The sequence below is a fragment of the Lutra lutra genome, chromosome 5 (assembly GCF_902655055.1).
Source record: "Lutra lutra chromosome 5, mLutLut1.2, whole genome shotgun sequence".
Classification (NCBI taxonomy): Eukaryota; Metazoa; Chordata; class Mammalia; order Carnivora; family Mustelidae; genus Lutra; species Lutra lutra.
Window position 1 is genome coordinate 102349612 of NC_062282.1, and position 20834 is coordinate 102370445.

At 43.4% G+C, this 20834-nt stretch overlaps 1 protein-coding gene across 2 annotated transcripts in view; it reads right to left on the bottom strand.

The window, feature by feature from the left end:
• FAM169A (family with sequence similarity 169 member A) overlaps positions 1 to 18254 on the bottom strand; it is a 117815-nt gene extending 99561 nt beyond the window's left edge. For both annotated transcript variants that reach the window (XM_047730471.1, XM_047730470.1), the window contains exon 1: positions 18051 to 18254. In XM_047730471.1, the coding sequence (XP_047586427.1) occupies positions 18051 to 18062 (12 nt within the window). In that variant the 5' untranslated portion in view covers positions 18063 to 18254. The remainder of the gene's footprint in view (positions 1 to 18050) is intronic.
• Between the last annotated feature and the right edge of the window lie 2580 nt (positions 18255 to 20834).

A 20834-nucleotide genomic window follows, 5' to 3' on the forward strand; every position in this document is an offset into this window, starting at 1 on the left:
AAGTTATTAGAGTCTGGTTAGGAGATATAAATGACAAGTGATAGAACAAGGCAGAAAGAAATACCATACTTGAAGAAATGGAGTGCTGTGGAAACACTAAGGAGGTCACTCTATCAAGCAGTGGGAATGCAGAGACTTTCCACAGAAACCAAGATTTGAAGTCAGCCTTGAAGGATGAACAGAGTCTCAGTAGGTGGAGAAATGCGGTAAGAGGACAGATTCCCCATTTGGGGAAGAGTAGGAGCAAAACCTCAGCAATGAAAAAGTGCACATAATTCACACCTCATTCTTCTCCGGATCTACCGCGATGGGTCCTGACTGATCTCCAGCCTGGGCAGCTCCAACCTCCACCTTCTTGTGGCGCATGCCTCTTGCCATCCGAGGGAGCCACAGCTCTTGTATTTCCATAGAACACTGGGCAACTCATTAAAAAAATGACCATTTTCTTATTAGCCTGTAGCTGCATAAGGGTCCCTAAATATTTATGCTTTTAAGATTTTTGTATTACCAAACCAGTGTATGCTGTTGTTTCAAAATCAAATAACACTGCAGGGTATAAAATAGGAAGTGAAATTCCTTCTTACAATTCATCCCTCAGAGGTAAGCACTGGGTGTGGGCATTCATCCAGTTTCTCTGTTTATCTCTCCTTGTCTCTCTGTTTCTCTTTCTCTCTCCACACACACAGACACACACACACACATATATACACAAACATATGTAATACACATATAATATTCTTTAAATGTTCATATCAGACTGTACATATGTATACACACATATGTAAAGGTTTGTGTATATATGTGTATACACACCATATGCGTGTATGAGTATAGTAAACTAAGCAATTCTATGTATACTTATATATGTACTTAGTACATTTATAGAGAACGTAATGTCTCTACATATAGAGTGTCTGTCTATACATGCACATATATGTTTATGTGTGAGGGGAAGTATGTGTTCCTCTCAAACTCAGGAACCTTTAGCTGACTGCCCCTCACATACCCGCTACGTGCAAGCAGTTCGCTCGTTGTTCCAAGCCCTACATGGTCAGGCGGCTGCCTGCCCCCATCTCTGGCCCCCTCTTCAGCCATCTGGGCTACTTTCTAGAAGGGTCAATAGTTGGGGAGAAAAGGAATAGTTTTCCTCCTGAGTACATTCTTCAAAACTGGGGTCCTTTCAGCAACTGTCTTCAAGATCACTATGTTGACACGACATGTTATGGCGATAAAGGAAAGACCTTAGAGGAAGCAGAATGAAAGCCAGCCCAGATGGAGAAGAAGTCAAATGGCTGGTGTTACGTGCTCTCTCCCCAACTCCCAAGAGACAAAGCCCTCCCTCTTTTTGACTGACACCCCACGGGAGGACTTAAACTCAACACTGCTTCAAACACACTGAGAGCTTTGTAAACTGCTCGTCTGTCCATGAGCAAACCCAGCTGCTTCACTTCTCTGTGCTTTTACACGTTTTTCCTTCTTCAAGCTGGGATACCCTCACCTGCCACCATGCATGAGGCAAACTCGAATCCTCTTTCAAAACTCAGCATATTGTGCAAGGTTGTTTTCTCCTACATGGAGACCACAGTGAGATGTCCCCCACCCAGTGATTTAGAAATAAGGCTGCCACAGAATAAAACAAGTAAGCCACATAAACTATGGATGTGGTTAGCCCCCTGGAGGAGAAAAACAACCGTGTATAAATATGTGACAAGATATATATATACCATGATAAATATATCCCAAGAATTCTAAAGAATTAAAAAAAAAGGAGACAATAGTATTGGGAAAACTCAGGGAGAAAATACGAAGAAGAGCTATAATAGACTGAAACACCATTAATTCTGATTGCCGGTTGCCTGGGTGACTCAGTTGGTGAAGCATTTGCATTCAGCTCGGATCATGATCTCAGGGTCCTGGGGATTGAGCCCCACATTGGGCTCCCTGCTCAGCAGGGAATCTGCTTCTCCTCTACCCCTCCCCCCTCCTTATGATCTTTCTCTCAAGCTCTCTTTCTCTCTCTCTCTCTCAAATAAATAAATAAATAAAATCTTTTTTTTTTTAAAGATTTTATTTATTTATTTGACAGACAGAGATCACAAGTAGGCAGAGAGGCAGGCAGAGAGAGATGAGGAAGCAGGCTTCCTGCTGAGCAGAGAGCCCGATGCAGGACTTGATCCCAGGACACTGGGATCATGACCTGAGCCAAAGGCAGAGGCTTTAACCCACTGAGCCACCCAGGCGCCCCTAGGTGTTATTAGTCTTAAACACTGGTTGAGTGGATGCAATGGAAATGTTATCTCATTATTTTATAAGCACTTCTCAGATTGCTACTGACATTGCACATCTTTTACATTTTTCTTATTCTTTTAAAGAATTATTTATTTTAGAGAGGGGCAGAGAGAGAGTGAGCATGGGGAGAGGGAAGGAGAGGGAGAAGCAGGGAATCTCGAGCAGACTCCCACTATACAGAGCTCGATCTCATGACCCTGAGATCACAACCTGAGCCAAAATCAGGAGTCTGATGCTTAACCAACTGGGCCACTGACGCACACTACATATCTTTTACATTTAAAAAAAAATTATTTGAGCGAGAGAGAGAATGGGTAGGGGGAGAACCAGAGGGACCAGTGGACTTCCAGCTGAGCATGGGGTCCAACTGGGTGTCAATCCCAGGACCCTGAGATCATAACCTGAGCCAAAGTCAGTCTCTTAACTGACTGAGCCACCTGGGTGCTCCATCTTTTACATTTAAAGGGAAGATTTGAGTCCCCACTTCTGTTCCTATCCTTTGCCCAGTTTTCTGTTATTTTTATTGTATTTGTTTTTCAGGAATTCCGTGTGTGTGTTGCGTGCACATACACACTTTGGATATGTTCTCCTGGTCCATGGCTTTTCACTTAAAAACAATTTCTATGCCTCAATTTCCTCATGTGTAAAATGGAAAGACTAGGGCCGCCTGGGTGGCTCAGTGGGTTAAAGCCTCGGCTCAGGTCATGGTCCCAAGGTCCTGGGCTTAAGCCCCGCATTGGGCTCTCTGCTCAGCAGGGAGCCTGCTTCCCCATCTCTCTCTCTCTGCCTACTTGTGATCTCTGTCTGTCAAATAAATAAATAAAAATAAAATAAAATAAAATAAAATAAAATGGAAAGACTATTATTAAACAAGTTAATCTATGTAACATATTTAGAACAATGAGTCTGGGTTGCTCAATTGGTTAAGCATCTCACTCTTCATCTCAGCTCAGGTCTTGATCTCAGGGTTGTGAGTTCAAGCCCTGCATTGGGCTCGATGCTCAGTGCAGAGCCTACTTAAAAAAAAAAAAAAGATGGGCACCTGGGTGGGCTCAGTGGGTTAAGCCTCTGCCTTCGGCTCAGGTCATGATCTCAGGGTCCTGGGATAGAGTCCTGAATCGGGCTCTCTGCTCAGCAGAGAGTCTGCCTCCCCCTCTCTCTGCCTGCCTCCCTGCCTCCTTGTGATCTGTCAAATAAATAAATAAAATCTTTAAAAAAATTATTAAAAAAATAAAAACTGTTTTGAAAAAAGAACAATGCCTAGCATATAGGAAACACTGTATAACCATTTATCATTATTATTATTAGTAGTAGTAGTAGTAGTGTCTTTGGATAAAAAGATTTATTTTTATAGTATTCCTTAGTGAATGGAAATTTTTTGTTAAAATGTCTAAATTTATTGGGACACCAGGAGGCTCAGTGGGTTAAGCATCTGCTTTTGGCTCACGTCATTATCCCAGCGTCCTGGAATCGAGTCCTGCATCGGGCTCCTTGGTCAGTTGGAAGCCTGCTTCTCCCTCTGCCTGCCACTCCCCCTGCTTATGTTCTATCTCTCTCTGACAAATAAATAAAATCTTTTTAAAAATGCCTAAATTTATTAATTTTATTCTCCATGGCTTATGTTTTTTGTGTCTAACACCAGCCTTTTATTCTTGTTCCATGCTTTGCCAATTCTGTGAGTGTGTTTACAGTTGAAAACTTTTCCATCGAGCACTCTGGAACCCATTATAATTGGGAGAATAAGGAGAACACTTAACTCTTTGCTTCCGTGTTTTTGTTTTTTTGCAAAGGGTATGTGACTCATTAAAGACAGCTTGCTATCAAAAACACTGATTTAAGGAATAAAACTGATGAAAAAACAAAAGCAGACTCACGTTCTGACCCTGGATTGAGACCTGCTGAATTCACATAGCCTGGTCTGTAGTCCCAAGTCCTGGGGACAGCTTCTCAAGCAGGAAGCCTCAGGCACTCGGGCTCTCCGGGCTCCTCCCTTGAGAGTCTGGGGAGGAGAAATCACCAAAGGCTGGTCCTTTCCTCAGGCAGTTCCCCACTGGGGAGCTCAGTCTAATCTTGACATGATCTCTACACCTGTGATGTTCATCGCAGCATCAAGGAGAGGGCACTGGAACCAAGTCTGCAACTGAGGCAGATTAAACTCAATAATTCAAGTAGTATGGCCCCAGGAGGGAAGGGGGACAAGCAAGAAGGAATGCATCAAGTGTCCTGGGCAGGGTCTGCTTGGTCCCAAGCTGTGGCCCAAACCTCACACAGGAAAGGGTTCCAAACTGGGAACTAACCACCAGTTGACAAGTTCTGGGAAGAGGCTGAGCCAGGCTGTTGGGGAGCAGTGTGTCTCTGAGCCCGCCACGCTTGGTCTTAGAGTCCTGCAAGGGTACCAGCCTTCTTGTCTCCCTCCCACTCAGTTCCAGTACAGAGCTCAGAGCGTGCCCAGCTGGCACCTGTTGGAGAATCAGGAAGGTCCCAGAGGTGGTGGAGAGGATGCTCTGACCTTGAAGGTCAGGAAGACTATGTCTCCAACTGCTTTTTACCTTCCCAGCCTCACCCTACATCAACAAAACTAGCATTTACAGAGTCTGCAATAAATAACCAGGAGTCTGAATAAATAGTAAAAAAAAATCTCCTTAAATACTGCATGTTGGGGGAGGAGGATCATTTCTTCCGTGTTTCAAAAGATGATGTCTGCTTTTCTGGACATTGTCATGAAGATCAAAAATATGCATTAGTCCACTGAATTGACTCTATAAAACAAGACTTTTTTTTAATCTTTTTTTTTTTTAAGATTTTTAAAATTTGACAGAGAAAGAGAGACAGCAAGAGAGGGAACACAAGCAGGGGGAGTGGGAGAGGGAGAAGCAGGCTTCCCGCTGAACAGGGAGCCTGATTCGGGGCTGGATCCCAGGACCCTAGGATCATGACCTGAGCTGAAGGCAGATGCTTAATGACTGAACCACCCAGGCACCCCTCAAACAAGACTTTTAATCATGGTGTCACAGTGAGCTTATACAGGTGCTCTTGCATGGTATTTAAATTTATAATCTCTACTTTTTTTGTGACTCTTCCCCCATTTTTCTTTCATATGATTGGTTTTTTTCAAATGCTGATATTTCTATACACATATTTCTATATACAGGATTCTCTTTTTGGTCTCATAAAACTTACTATATCCAAACAAGTCTACAAGTGTTTTACCAAAGACCATGTCTGTTCAGTGAACTGAGTTGATTTGCTGTTCTGTGAAATCAAACCTTACCCATCACATTAACTAAGTACTGTAGTCATTTTGCAATGTCATTCTCAGTGATTAAAATCACTTCCAGGCCCTTCTGTGGTCGATTATTTCCTTCTGCTCTATTGAAGACATTATAATACTCGTGGGGAAAGTTTCATGGTGACAAAGGAAGGAGCAGTTACTAATCAGGGGAGATGCTGGCTAACACAGAGCAGCACTGTCCAAACCTGGGGAGATCAAGATAGGCTACAAGCCACAGAACTCCACTTCACAGGACAACTCAGATAGCTGAAGTGAATGGTGGGAAAGTTCCAAAGCTTCTTCCCAGAGAAAAGTTGGCTTTGCCTAGATACCCCTCAGGACTCTTTTCTATTTGGAATTCCTCAGAGAAGTTATACTGAGTTTTCTGCCATTCAATTTGCATCAGAGATCTAGCCCAAAGAATTGATACTCAGGGGAGATCATCTATAGTTTCCCAAGTTTCTTTGGTCATGAAATCCTTACTCTAGACAAATTATTCAGAAGCTACTCTGGTTAGTGGGAGGGAGACATTCAGAACTTGAGTTTCTTTTTTTTTTTTTTTAAAGATTTTATTTATTTATTTGAGAGAGAGAGAATGAGAGAGAGATAGAGAGGTCAGCGGGAGAAGCAGACTCCCTGCCGAGCAGGGAGCCCGATGCGGGACTCGATCCCAGGACTCCAGGATCATGACCTGAGCCGAAGGCAGTCGCTTAACCAACTGAGCCACCCAGGCGCCCCAGAACTTGAGTTTCTTGAAGGAACACACGTACTTCTTTCTTTCCAACAGTGAAAACCATGTATTAGAATATGTGTTCCCTGTTTCCCGGGTTGGGAAGCTCAATGACCAGTTTAAATTCCAATCGTAGCATGTTTGTTAATTTTTATCATTAATGCAGATACATTCCATTCTCCCCTTGGTCTTGATTTTCTATCTCTATTTCCTCATTTACTACTTATGTCCCAAGGTTCTGTCTTCAAGCCCGCATCATGCTCCAGAGACTCAAAACCAACGATTTTCTCAACATCTCAATTTGGATTTCCACAAGAATCTCTAACTCAGAAAGTTTAATACTGCACTTAATTTCCCAACCAAAAAAGAAAAAGAAGAAGAAGAAAGAAAGAAAGAAAGAAAGAAAGAAAGAAAGAAAATAAAGTTCATTCTCTTTGCTTTTCCCAACCCCAAAGAATGTTAACCCCATCCAGTCAATAGCCCAAGTCAGAAATCCTGTCATCCTCGATTCTTCTCTTTATCACATTCCTCTGTTAAGACTTGCTGGGTCAAGGACGCCTGGGTGGCTCAGCTGGTTGAGCTGCTGCCTTTGGCTCAGGTCCTGAACCCGGGGTCCTGGGATGGAGTCCCACATTGGGCTCCTTGCTCAGCAGGGAATCTGCTTCTCTCTCTGCCTGCCACTCTGCCTGCTTGTGCTCTCTCTCGCTCTCTCCCTCTCTCTCTGACAAATAAATAAATAAATAAAATCTTAAAAAAAAAAAAAAGACTTGCTGGGTCATACTGCTGTACAGTGAATACCTCCCACCTCTCAGAGGCTTAACACAATGAAAGTTTATTTTTCACTCTGACTACTGAGGCAGAGCTGGGGCTCTGCACCCCTTTGTCACACTGACTCTGGGTTCCAGGGTGATAAAGTAGTCACTCCCTGGAACAGTTTTGGTCAACACAACAGAGGAAAAAGAGCTCTGAGGCATTTCATCCTGGCAATCTGATGCTCTCAGCTCAGAAGCAACCCATGTCACCTCTGCTAGAGCTCCCCCACCCACCTCGCTTGGCTCTCTCACCGGACCGCAGGAGGCCGGGAAGCAAAACCCTACTGTGTGCCCGGAAGATAGAAGAAAAATTCACAAGCAGCATGAATGACTACCTCACTGTCTTAGGATGGACTCCCCAGAAGCAGACCTTGGGATGAGGATTCATGTGAAAATGATGAATCAGGAAGTGTTGCCAAGAAAAAAATGGTATGAGGGTGGGAAGGAGAGACATGGAAGAGAAGGAAGCAAAGGAAGTATTTGACATCAAATAAAATCCCGTGAAGGGCAATTTAGACTCAGAGCAGTCCGGACCAGGAGCATGGAATCTGGAGTGGTTCTACTTCTGCACTAGGAGTCATTTGCTAGGGTTTCCCTCAGGGAGCTGTAAATCCTGGGTAGTTCTGGCTCTCCTTGCCCGTGTTGGCTATTGGAAGTGAAAGCACAACCTGAAAAAGGCAAAGGGATCTGGGAAGCGTACAGGTGGAGCCCTGACATCCTCTTCCACCCCGCATCCCCCACCAAGCCAATAAATCAGTGCATCCTACTGGTTCTATCTCCCAAGTATTTCCTCAATTGTCTCATTTCTCTCTACCCCCAGTTGCCCCCTCCCTCTATCACCTCTCGAGCCTGTCATCCTTGACCTTCTGCAGTGCTGCAGTCAGGATACTGACCTGCCGTCTTGACATCTCTCATCTAGTCTTCCAACCATAGCCAGATTGTTCTTTCTGATTCATATGGCCTTTCCCTGGTGACATCTCAAACTTGTCATGCCTGCTGTCTCATCAAGATATCATCCCCATTTTTTTTTTAAAGATTTTATTTATTTATTTGACAGAGAGAAATCACAAGTAGGCAGAGAGGCAGGCAGAGAGAGAGGAGGAAGCAGGCTCCCTGCTGAGCAGAAAGCCCGATGTGGGGCTCGAACCCAGGACCTGGGATCATGACCTGAGCCGAAGGCAGCGGCTTAACCCACTGAGCCACCCAGGCGCCCCTATCATCCCCATTTTGCAGATGAAAAAAACCTGAGCTTCAGAGAAGCTAAGTAATTTCCTCAGCTTTGTCATTCAGTTAGTAACTGGTAAAGCCAGAATATGAATCTAGCATACATTACTTCTAAAACCTTACCCACTGTATGTCACTGCTTCTGGATCATGATTAATCTGTCCGTAATACTCTGATTACTCCTCAATTCGACAAACTTCAAACTCTACTTGTTTCAAGCCAAATGCATCATATTCTTTACCTCTCTTACCAGATGTTCTGCTCTTGAGTTCCCAAATTCAGTAATGGCCTTCCCATCTTCTGGTGTCACCCTTTTTTCTCCCTTCTTTATTGTTTCCAGTTATTTCCACGGTGTGTGTACTTCTGACTTCTAAATGCCCATCACTGCAGGTAGGGCTGGCTTTATGTGCCCCACGCTGCGGTGTACAGAGTACCTGCCAAGTACCCATACGTGGGAGGTCCTGGAGCAGGCCCAGCGAGGGCTCATCAGTAGTGGATAGCATTCCAACAATAGTCTATGCCAAGAGATGAGATTGGAGTCCAGGGAAAGAAGCCAAAGTTGGCCAGTCAGTTTGCCAAGCTGGAAGTCCTTGGATACCGTTATAAACAAAGGGAAAGGAGCCAATGGAGAGGGAGAGACTGACTCATGACCGAAATGAAAGCAGTCATGAATGGAACGGGGTCTTGGAAGAAGAAATGAAAGGCCTGGTCATACGGGTCTTTGGGAGACCACTGACTCTGATGACTGGGGTCTTGAGGAGAAGGAGGTGTATGCCTGGCATATATTAGGTGCTCAAAATAGTATTAAGAGATCTTAAGGAAAATCTCCATCCCTTAGTCCCTGGAGGTACCTAATCTGAACTAATTTAGTTTTTTTTTTCTTTAATCTAGGATTTATCCTTGTATTCCCAACCAATATATTTATACTGCTAGTTCTTTTTTTTTTATACTGCTATTTCTTAATTTATCAATTTGGTATCAGTTAACTTCCTCTTAGGTAGATGATGAATTGATCTATTACATTACCACTTCCTACTCCCCTTCTCCTTCAGGATAAGAAATTCTAGATTAATCAATAGTCAAAGTATTGGGGCACCTGGCTGGCCCAGATAGAAGAGCATGAGATTTTTGGTCTTGGGGTTGTGAGTTTGAGCCTCATGTTCGGTAAACTTAAAAAAGTGAACTTGAAAAAGACAGTGAAGGGGCATCTGGGTGGCTCAGATAGCTGGGCATCTGCCTTTGGCTCAGGTCATGATCACAGGGTCCTGGGATCAAGTCCTACAACGGGCTCCCTGCTCAGTGGGGAGCTTGCTTCTCTTTCTGCCTCTCTCTCTCTCTCTCATAAATAAATAAATAAAATACATTTTAAAAAGACAGTCAGTGTATTATTATGGTTGTGTAAATACACTTTAATGATGGTCCTATTAATTACATGTTGTATTTTCACAAATTTTTTTTATCTTTCCTGGAATTAATAATCTTTAAAATGCTGTTTTCTAAATACCTATCTTTAATGTTTTCCCAAGTGGTCCATCTGTCTTCAAATACTCTCAGTAAGACTTTTTTTTCTTCCCCACAATGAACAAGCATATTAGATAATCTATTTCCTTTTTTTTTTTTTTTTTTTGGAGGCCTCCCGCCATGGCACTCCACCCCCCTACTGCAGTCTGTGTGGGATGCTTACTCTCAGCTATCACCCTGAGAATTCCCTTCTCCATCAAACTATTTCTCTTCTGCCGTGTTTCCTCTTCCTGGATCCAGTGATACCCTCTTCCCTGGTTTGCTCTCTGTATTTGCTGAAGCACAATTTCTGGCAGGTATTAAGAAAGGAGAGTGTCTTAATCCACCCCTATACCTGATCATGGCTTGACAGGGTAATTTAAAAAAGCATTACCCCAGGGCTCCTGGGTGGCTCAGTGGGTTAAGCCTCTGCCTTTGGCTCAGGTCATGATCTCAGGGTCCCGGGATTGAACCCTGCATTGGGCTCTCTGCTCAGCAGGGAGCCTGCTTCCTCATTTCTCTCTGCCTGCCTCTCTGCCTACTTGTGATCTCTGTCTGTCAAATAAATAAATAAAATCTTTAAATAAATAAATAATAATAAAGCATTACCCCTTTATATCCAGCTATTTTGATACTGACTATATGCCACGTGGCTTATGACAACAGAAATGGGTTTCCCAGAGTTCTGGAGGCTGGAAATCAGAGAGCAGGGTGCCAGCATGGTGGAGGTGTGGTGGGGACCCTCTTCCGGGTTGCACACTGATGCCTTCTACTAACTCATATCTTCACATGGCAGAGAAAGGGCATGAGAGCTCTCTGGGCTTCCACTAATCCCACTCATGAGAGCCCCTGCTCATGACTTAATTACTGCCTAATACCATCACATTGGGGGTTGGGATTCAACATAGGCATATTAGGGGTGACAAAAATATTCAGTCCACAGCAGGCTAGTCCAAAATGGCTGTCTACTTCATTAAACCCAAGGAAAATGTCTCATTCCACTCTGCTGTAACAGAGTCTTTTACAACATGACATAATCATGGGAGTGATGTCCCATCCCTTTCCATATTACTATGACCTAATCAAAGGACTGACATAACACTACCTTTGCCATATTCTATCTGTTAAAAGCAAGTCATGGGTCTTGCCCACACCCAAGGGGTGGGGGTTAAACTAAAGAATGCACACCAGGAGACTGGAATATATTGGGGCTCACTTTTCTGTCTGTCTACCACAGGAACAATCTATATATGCTTGGTATTTAAAGTATTAGGAACATTAAGAAAATTGGGCAAATTAGAGGATCTAACTGATGAGCTTTGTGATTTCAATTTAAAATGAGTGAATAGGGGTGCCTGGGTAGCTCAGGTGGTTAAGTATCTGCCTTCCCCTGGGGTCACAATCCCAGGGTCCAGGGGTCGAGCCCCACGTTGGGCTCCCTGCTCAGTGGGAGCCTGCTTCTAACTCCCTCTGCCTGCTGCACCCTCCTGCTTGCACTCTCTCTCTCTGTCAAATAAATAAGTAAAATCTTTTTAAAAAATAAAATGAGTGAATAATTGACTTAGATTTGAAATTTTGACTTAAGAGGTATGAGTTTTAGTAAGTTTGAAAATTACTTCGGAGTATTCGAAAATAACATCCACCACACTCATATGTTTCATTTATTATACCCGTATGTTTAATTTATTACAAATATGAGAATTATGAAAATACGTGAAAAAGGAAGAGCCAGTCTCTAAAGACAGACACAATCAATTCGTGTTGCTCACTGTGCATGCACTTTGCTCCTTATAAGAAGAAGAACTTGCTTCTCCTCCCTTTTAATCTGGGCTGCCTTGTAACTAACTCTCACCAAGAGAATGAGGCAGGAGGGACATCCTGGGACTTAAACCCAGGGCCAGAGAGGGATCAGTAGCTTCTACTTTGTGTCTTTTGGAATGCTCTCTCTTGGAACCCAGTGGTCATGCTGTGAGGAAGCAAATCCTATATCTGATAGCAGAACATATAAAGAACTCTTAAAACTGAATAATAAGGAAACAAAAACCCAATTTAAAAACAGGCAAATTTCTGAACAGCTATTTCACCAAAGAAGATATAGAAATGGCCAACGAACACATAAAAAGATGCTCAACATTGTCAGTTATTCGAGAAATGCAACTTAAAACCACAATGAGCTATTACTGTATACCTGCCAGAATGGCTATAATCAAAAAGACAGACAAAAATTACTGTTGGGGACAAAGCAGAGAAAATGGAACCTTAGTACGTTGCTGAGGGGAATGTAAAATGAGGTAACCACTTTGGAAAACAGTCTGGCAGTTTCTTAAAGAGTTAAACAGACCTGTATTACACATGTCTTTTTAGTCTAATGTTTTAACAGCTGGGGCTTTGCAGACTCTAGAGTGACTGCCCCATCAGGTCTAGCGAATTCCTAGAGATAGTAAATGACAAGGTGCCTTTCATATGCAAACCAACCAATCCAAAGCCAGCGATCCAACTATTTCCTTTGTGGAACTCTCACTTCTAAAAGCCATTATTTCTCTGCCCTAATCACCTCAAGGTAAGTAAGTACAGGACGACTTGAAACAGTCCCAATGCCCCGGAGCTCCCTGAAATTAGCCAATCCTAAACCTGTTTACCGTGCCTCACCGGTACCTTCCTGCAGATACGGTAATAAATTCCTTTGTCCATGTATTCCCCTTTCTGGCTCCAGACTAGCTTGGTGCTTCCCGGGTGGCCCATTATGGCATGGAGTGACCCCTTATTCTGGGAACTAAGAGCAATCTAATAACTTTTCAGTGGAAATCACCTCTCGATCTGTTGGCTCACCATATGTGAATAAAAATAAGACCAATAGGGTGCTTGGGTGGCTCAGTGGGTTAAAGCCTCTGCCTTCGGCTCAAGTCATGATCTCAGGGTCCTGGGATCGAGCCCCGCATCAGGGTCTCTGCTCAGCAAGGAGCCTGCTTTCCCCTCTCTCTCTGCCTGCCTCTCTGCCTACTTGTGATCTCTCTTTCTCTCTGTCAAATAAATAAATAAAATCTTAAAAAAAAATAAAATCAACATTTGAAAACAATCTGTTTACCATAGGATCCAGCAATTCCATTCCTAGGTATTTCCTCAAGTGAAATGAAACTTATTTCCACACAAATATCATCACATGGATGTTCTCAGCAATATTCATAATAGTCAAAAAGTGGAAATAACCCCCAAACGCATAAACGGATGAATAAATAAAATGTGTTATATCCATACAATGGAATGCTCAGAAATAAAGTCTGAACTATTGAAAGATGCTAAAACATGACAAAACTAAATATAATCATACTAAGGGAAAGAAGCCGGCCATGAAAGAACACATGTTGTTATAATTCCTTTTTAAAAATGTCCAGAAAAAACAATTTATAAAAAAATACATATATGTATTTCTAACTGCCAGGGACTGGGTTGGAACAGAGATCAACTGCAAATGGGCATGGAAATTCTCTTTGGGTTCATGAAAATATTCTAAAACTGGATTGTGGAAATGGATGAATGACTATATAAATTCACTCATCATCATTGAATTGTGTGCTTAAAACAAGTGAATTTTACAGTATATAAATTTATTCCTCAAAAAAACTGTTTTTATTTTTTTTTAAGATTTTATTTATTTGACAGACAAAGATCACAAGCAGGCAGAGAGGCAGGCAGAGAGAGAGAAAGGAGGGAAGCAAGCTCCCCGCGGAGCAGAGAGCCTGATGCGGGGCTTGATCCCAGGACCCTGAGATCATGACCTGAGCTGAAGGCAGAGGCTTTAACCCACTGAGCCACCCAGGCACCCCAAAAAAACTGTTTTTAAAAAGCAAGAAAGTCTGGGGGTGCCTGGGTGGCTCAGTTAGTTGAGCAACTTACTCTTGATTTTGGCTGAGGTCATGATCTCAGGGTCGTGGGATCGAGTCCCACAGTGGGCACCACACTAAAGGAGGAGTCTACTTGAGATTCTCTCTCTCCCTCTCCCTCTGTGCCTCCCCCTACTCACAGGCACACATGTGCATGCTTGCTTTCTCTTTCTCTCTCTCAGGTGAGGAAGAGGAAGAAAGTCTGGAATAAGTAAGTCAGTGCCTTGTTACCTCCTGAGGGATGAATATGATATTTCAGAAGAAATGTCTGGCTGCTATTTTTTCCTACATCTTCCACCACCATGTGAGATAGAAGTTCTGTGGGGTCCCCAAGAAGCAATCCCACCTGGACTAAACACAGCCTGTGTGGACACAGTGGATCACTCTTCCCCCTGGGGCCTTATCACATGAATGGTTTGTCGTATGTCTGTGTTGGGAGAACATGGGCTTCAATGGCAGACTATAACAATACACGCTTACACTTCACAGATACTGATTCTCTGGGAGCTATTTTGTAACTCTTCACCTTGTAGATAACAGAACATGCAAATTCTGCCCTGTTCAACAGAGGCTCAATTGACTTCCACCCCGACTGTGGAGGAAGCTCATTTTCCCTCCATTTGCACATTCATTGCACCATTCCTGCTTCCCAAATGTGTCGGTTCTTTGACTTCTCCAGTTTTAACATCTGCCAGATTCCCTAATTTGGGGGGGTGGGGGGAACCAAACGTGTAAATTTTATTTCTGAATGAGAATCATGATTTTATCTTTTTTGTAAGTTATCTTTAGCATGTATTTTTAAAAGATTTTATTTATTTATTTGAGAGCAAGAGTGAGCACAAGCAGGGGTAGGGGCAGGGCTAGAGGGAGAAGCAGATGTAGGGAGCCTGACATGGGGTTCCATCCCAGGACTCTAGAGTCATGACCTGAGCCAAAGACAGATAGATGCTTAACTGACTGGGCCACCTAGGCTCCCTAATAGACTTAAAAAAAAAATTTTTTTTTTATCTTACGTATTTTTTTTTTAGATTTTATTTATTTATTTGACAGAGAGATCACAAGTAGGCAGAGAGGCAGGCAGAGAGGCAGGCAGAGAGAGAGGAAGGGAAGCAGGCTCCCTGCTGAGCAGAGAGCCCGAAGCAGGGCTTGATCCCAGGACCCTGAGATCATGACCTGAGCCGAAGGCAGAGGCCTTAACTCACTGAGCCACCCAGGCACCCCAGACTTTTTTTTAGAGCAATTTCAGGTTCACAGCAAAACTGAGCAGCAAGTACAGTGTCCCCATATACATGTATAGCTATCAACTACTAGCAACTATCAACATCAGACACCAATGATTCATTTATTAATTCAGGAACCTACAGTGACACCCCATTATCATCCCAAGTCTATATAACATGTTTTCCAATCATCAATAAGTGTCTTCTTTATAAAAATCTCAAGATAACCTTCCAATGTATCATATTGTCTAGATAGAGTCCAGAATAGGTCCCCTAAATGAGCAAACGGCCTTTCAGAACACTGCCTTCACACAGTTTATTTCTGCCCAAGTGTACTACAAGTTATAACACGATGGCAAATTCCATCCACCGAGAAGCCTGCGGGATCCTCAGAGAGCTTGAGGAGAAAGTGCCTCTTCCCAGTCTCTATTACACATGCACATATCCTCATGCTTTATTTTGTAAGAATTAAACTGTTTTACACTGAACTGAATTTCACAATTCACTACTCGCTTGTGCTGGAAGCCCAGTGGTTCCCATGGATGCCCTCTTTTCCTTTCTTTATTTTTTGTTTTCAAAAATAGCCATCCTGTGTCCACTCTGGGCAGGCACACTACCAAACCCTGGAGAGATGGCAAGCATGGACGCTGTCCCTACTTCTGTGGAACTTTTGGTTCTTATATAATCATACAAATACATACTGAAAACATGCTAAGAAAAAACCCATGACTTAAAACAGGGCTCCTAATCTGGCTGGGCAGTGAGGTGGGGTCAGGGGAAGCTTCTTGGAAGAAATGACATTTGGACAGAAGTCTGAAGTTGCATAGAAGTTAGCTAGGAGGTGTATATGTGTGTGTGTGTGTGTGTGTGTGTGTGTGTGTGTGTGTGTGTTCTCACGTGTGTGGCAGTTAAGCAGTCCCTACTAGACAGCAGAAAAGGCAAAGTTTTTGAGGAAGGAAAGAATGTTCTAGGTGCTGTCAGGTCACCAGGGTGGGAGTTCAGGCAGAGAGTGGAGGGTAAAGATAGGAGGCTTGTGATCAAGGGAAGTCAGTCGCTGGAAGACATGTGAAGGTATTTTATTTATTTTAAGAGCAAAAGGAAGATGTTTAAATATTTGTATCCTAGGGCACCTGGCTGGCTCAGTTGGTGGAGCAACTCTTGATCTCAGGGTTTTAAGTTTGAGCTCCAAGTCGGGTGTAGACATTACTTTAAAATAAAATCCTTTAGAAAAGATCTGTATCCTTTCTAAAATACTCTAAATTGGAAAAGATCATTTTAGGGACTACAGTCAGGTGACATGATGAATTTTGCAGCAGGCCAGGGTTGAAATGTTTGTTCGGATTAGAACCGTGGCAATGCAGCTGAAAGAAATGGAGGTATAAGCAGAAAGAGTTGGAGGTCCCTGGAAAAAGAAAGATGAGACACAGCTTTCTCGACTTAACAAAGTCCCTGTAGGCCCCTGGGTCATCTTGTGATCTCTACCTGATCTGCACTACTTGCCCAAAGCACATTCCTTGCAGAACGTCTTAGGAGATGTTGAAACTGCGCAAGGACAGATGTCAGGAGTTAATGATTTTAAGTGGACAAAGGAATGTAGAACACTTGGCCACTGTAAGGCCAGCAAAGAGCGTAATCATATCAGAGACAATAAATCAGTGGTAAAACTCCCAGTGCTGGTTCAAAAAGTAAAGATTAACCTGACGCACATTCTTGAGTTATCTTTGTGGGATCCAAACTCCCCGGAGCACTCAGAGCCCGGACCAGCTAGGGCTGGAGAGTTGATGATGCTGACCCTGGCTGGCCCTCGGGACTTGGATGACTAAGACCACCTTAAGATGACGTTTGCCTCAACTACACACTGAGTTCCCCACTGCGCAACCCTTTTCATGAATGCATATGTACCCTTAGCTTAAAACTGTCTCAGTTTTGTTGTGTTTGCTGTTTGAGGAGACACTGTCTTGGGAAATATTTTTGGTCTTCTTTATTTGTTGCAAATAGAAACCCTTCCTTTTCCTGTTCTTTGGCCCGGTTGGGTCTTTGGTTGGATACCCACAAAGAGGCAAACCCAGCTCTGGGTAACAGAGGGACACAGGTGATATTTAGAGAATAAACTAGAGAGTACAAGGTGATGGGTCAAATATGAGAGAGAATGCAGGAGAGATGAGTCAAAGATGACTTCTAGGTCAGTCAGCAGATTGCACTACTGGGTAGGGTCCTTCCCTGAGGCAGGAAATATCAGAGGAGAACACCCCTCCACCCCCCACCCTCCAACCCCGTTTCAGTCTCAGGAAATCTCTCCAGCTGCTCTTGTGGGTTTGATTTTTTTGCACTGAAGGGTGAGACTGGTTAGTCTCCTTTTCCTTCCTTGAGCAGCATGATCCCAAAAGGAACAGAGATTTTTCAACAAAAGCCAGGAAAGGGGAGCTGTCTTATGGAACATCTTTTTTAGGGCCAACTATACACAAGCCCCTGAACAAGGACACATAAAATCCTGGTTAGCTTCTTGAAGTGGGGAAGGGAAAATTCTGGGAAAGAAAAAGACAGTGGGTGGGGGCGGGGGTGGTGGAAAAGGAGGAAGACAGTGTGGTTCATGGTCCTGCAACTTAGGGAGAGACAAGTCACCTCTCTGATGAAAATCCCCGGGAGGCATATCTAATTAGTCAGCAAGTGCTATTGATTCCGCTTCCTTAATAGCTTATGAATTAACCCTCGTCACCTCTAGCTTCATTTCCCTGCTTCAGGTCATATTGGTGATTGGGTTCTCATTACTTCTTTAACTGAACTGCTGTAATAACAATCGTATCAGGACGGACGGGGGATGGGCTAGATGGGGGAGGGGCATTTGGGAGGGCACTTGGGGTGATGAGCACTGGGTGCTCCACGCAAGTGATGAACCATTAAATTCTACATGTGCGTCCAGTATTACTATACATGTTAACTAACCAGAATTTAAATAAAAGTTGGAGATTAAAAAAAAATCCCAATTGTATCAGTACTCTATTTGGCTGCATGTACCAAAAACCCAAGTAACCGAACAGAAGTTTGGTTACTTCTATGACTAACCAAACAGAAGTTAACAGTACCTAGTTGGTACAGTATCTTAAGAAGTTAGAAAGGACTCACCTCCAGATTCATCTCCGTGTTCCAGGTGGGAAGAAGTGGAGAGAAGGGAAGGCAGCTCCCTGATCAGAGAGTAAAACATGTCTAGAAATTCCCAGCAGATTTCCACTTTTGCCACAACACTTGTCACAGCAGTTGCAGGGGACTATAGGAAGTAGCTACGTAGCGGAGTGTTCTTTTCCTTGTTGTTCACAGAGAAGACATGGAGGATGCATGAAGGTTAGGTCACGGATAACGTCCATGCTGCTGCCCAGCTGGTTCCACTGTTGCTAATCCCGCACCTTTCTCCAAAGCCTTCTCCAGGTGCTGGCTAGAGGCATCATTCTAAAATCAGATCCTGTCACTCTTGCTTATTTTAGTGGTAACCATGGCTTTCGGGATAAAATTCCAGTTCCTGGCTCGGTACACAAAGCCCTTTGGGGTCTGGCCCCATGTCTCTCTCCTTGCATCTCCGTCTCCTGCAAGCACCCGCGGCTCCAGCCACCCCTGCACATCCCAGAACTGACGGTGTCACCAGTGCACATGCTTGTACCTGCTGCCTTACCTGAACTGCCTGTCCCCTTCCCTTCCCAGCTCAAGTCCAGCGTTCTTCAGACTTCTGTGGGGGTGCGGGTTCTTCTCAAGTCTTTCTGGGTCTCTTCTCTCTCCTCTAGTTTCCTGGGGTTCCCCTCCATCGTAGGTGGCACTTCTCACACTGCGCTCTTGTTACGGGCTCCCTGGAACCATGAGCTCCCCAAGGGTGGAGACCCTATTTCGGTGTGAGTCGTCAGTAAATACGCTCTGAACACATGAATCTGGCCCCATTTGGAACAATCGCTCCTTTGTGGAGTGGACCAATGTACAGAGGGGCCCCCATATTATACAGTTAATACCTCCTTCCTTAGAGGAGAAGCAGAAAAGGAGAGACGAAGCTGTGGTCGATGCTTCAGTGTGGACTTCTGTTTCAGATTTTCGGCGTAGCTGAGAGCGTCGACCTCCTTTCCCAGATAATATTTTCCAAATCAGGAAGGAAATAAAATTTTCTTGAGTCTCATTTTCTCTCCTTATTTACTTCATATACTCAGTGGAAGTTCCAGAAGATGATAAAGTAAACAAAACACAATGAAGCAGACACATGGGGTTTATTAACTCCTGCACTAGTGAGATGTGAGCAAAGATCATGCCTTATTCACAGCCTGTTACCGGGGAATGTTTGTGTAATACCCATCACTTCCCTCTTCCAAATTGATCTATCGAAGCCCTGACTCCCAGTGTGGCCGTATTTGGAGTAAGGAAGTAATTAAGGTTAGATGAGGTTGTAAAGATGGGGTTCTGGTTCAATAGAATTAGTGTCCCTATTAGAAGAGACAACAGCGAACCCTGTCCACACCCAAAACCCATACACAGTGAGGAAGGTCATGTGAGAGCATAGAAAGACGGTAGCCTTCTATAAGTCAGGAAGAGAGTTCTCCCCAGATACCAAATCTGTTAGGCTTCTAGCCTCCAGAACTGTGACAAAATTAACTTCTATGGTTTAAACCACCCAGTCTATGGTATTTGGTAATGGAAGCCCAGGCTGACTCTGACACAGCCCCTGGAATGTGCTTTCTACAAGGTGAGTCATCAATTGTTTGTCGAATATGTATGTATATAATGATTTATATATAAAAGAATATAAAAATAGCTATCTGTGAAGATTGTGGTTATGGGTGATTTTCATTTTTCTCACACATATTTCTGTATAATTTGAATTCTTTAAGGTACTTGTATATTATACTGCAAAGTTTTATTTATTTATTTTTTTAGGCTTTGTTTCATTTTGAGTATAATCTGCCCCCCATGTGGGGCTTGAACTCATGACCTCAAGATCAAGAGTTGCATGCTCGGGGCAACTGGGTGGCTCAGTCATTAAGCATCTGCCTTTGGCTCAGGTCATGATCCCAGGGTCCTGGGATCGAGACCTAAATCGGGCTCCCTGCTCAGCTTCTCCCTCCCCCATTCCCCCTGCTTGTGTTCCCTCTCTCTGTGTGTCTCTCTGACAAATAAATAAAAAATCTTAAAAAAAAAAAAAAGAAAGTTGCATGCTGGCATGAGCCAGCCAGGTGCCCCAATATTGCAAAATTTTGAAGAAGCCATTTAAATCATATGTCATACAGAGCCAAATGGTTCGATACTCAGAACAGACCAGGATATAATCATAGGTCATGGAGACAACATTCTGAACCTCAGAGCAGCAGACACAGCCTGCATGGACTGTGCATAGGGTCTCCTATCAAAGCTGAAGCATCTGCGGGTAAATTTCTAGAGTCTGCTCAGAGCTGCTCGCGAGGACTGGTGTTGCAGGTATGAGCTCTGCAAGCCGAGGGGTAGTGTCCGGTTTTGCTCATCATTATATTCCCAGTACCTAGGACAGTGGTACAATTATTATTTGTTGAATTAAAAAAAAAAAAAAAGACATCATTCTTCTAGTTAAGTACGAAGAGAATTGCTGAACAATCAAACGAATGACTGACGGGCATCTCAAACTTAAAGTGACTATATTTCTTTTGAGATTTGAGAGTGACCATATCTAACAAGAAATGTCAATTTGTAGGAGATTGGGGCAGGTGGTGTGCAGAGAAGTTCAAGTATGCGGCATCTAGCTTTCTGAATTACTAAGCTACTGCCTCTTGTCTCTTCAGCAATTTTTGTCTATGGCAGAGGCCTGTTCTTAACAGGCCAAAACAATTGTTTGGAGGCCCTTAAAATCAGAATTAATGAACCTGTTCATTCATGAAGATGCTGAGTGTTGGGACTTAAGCCCAACAA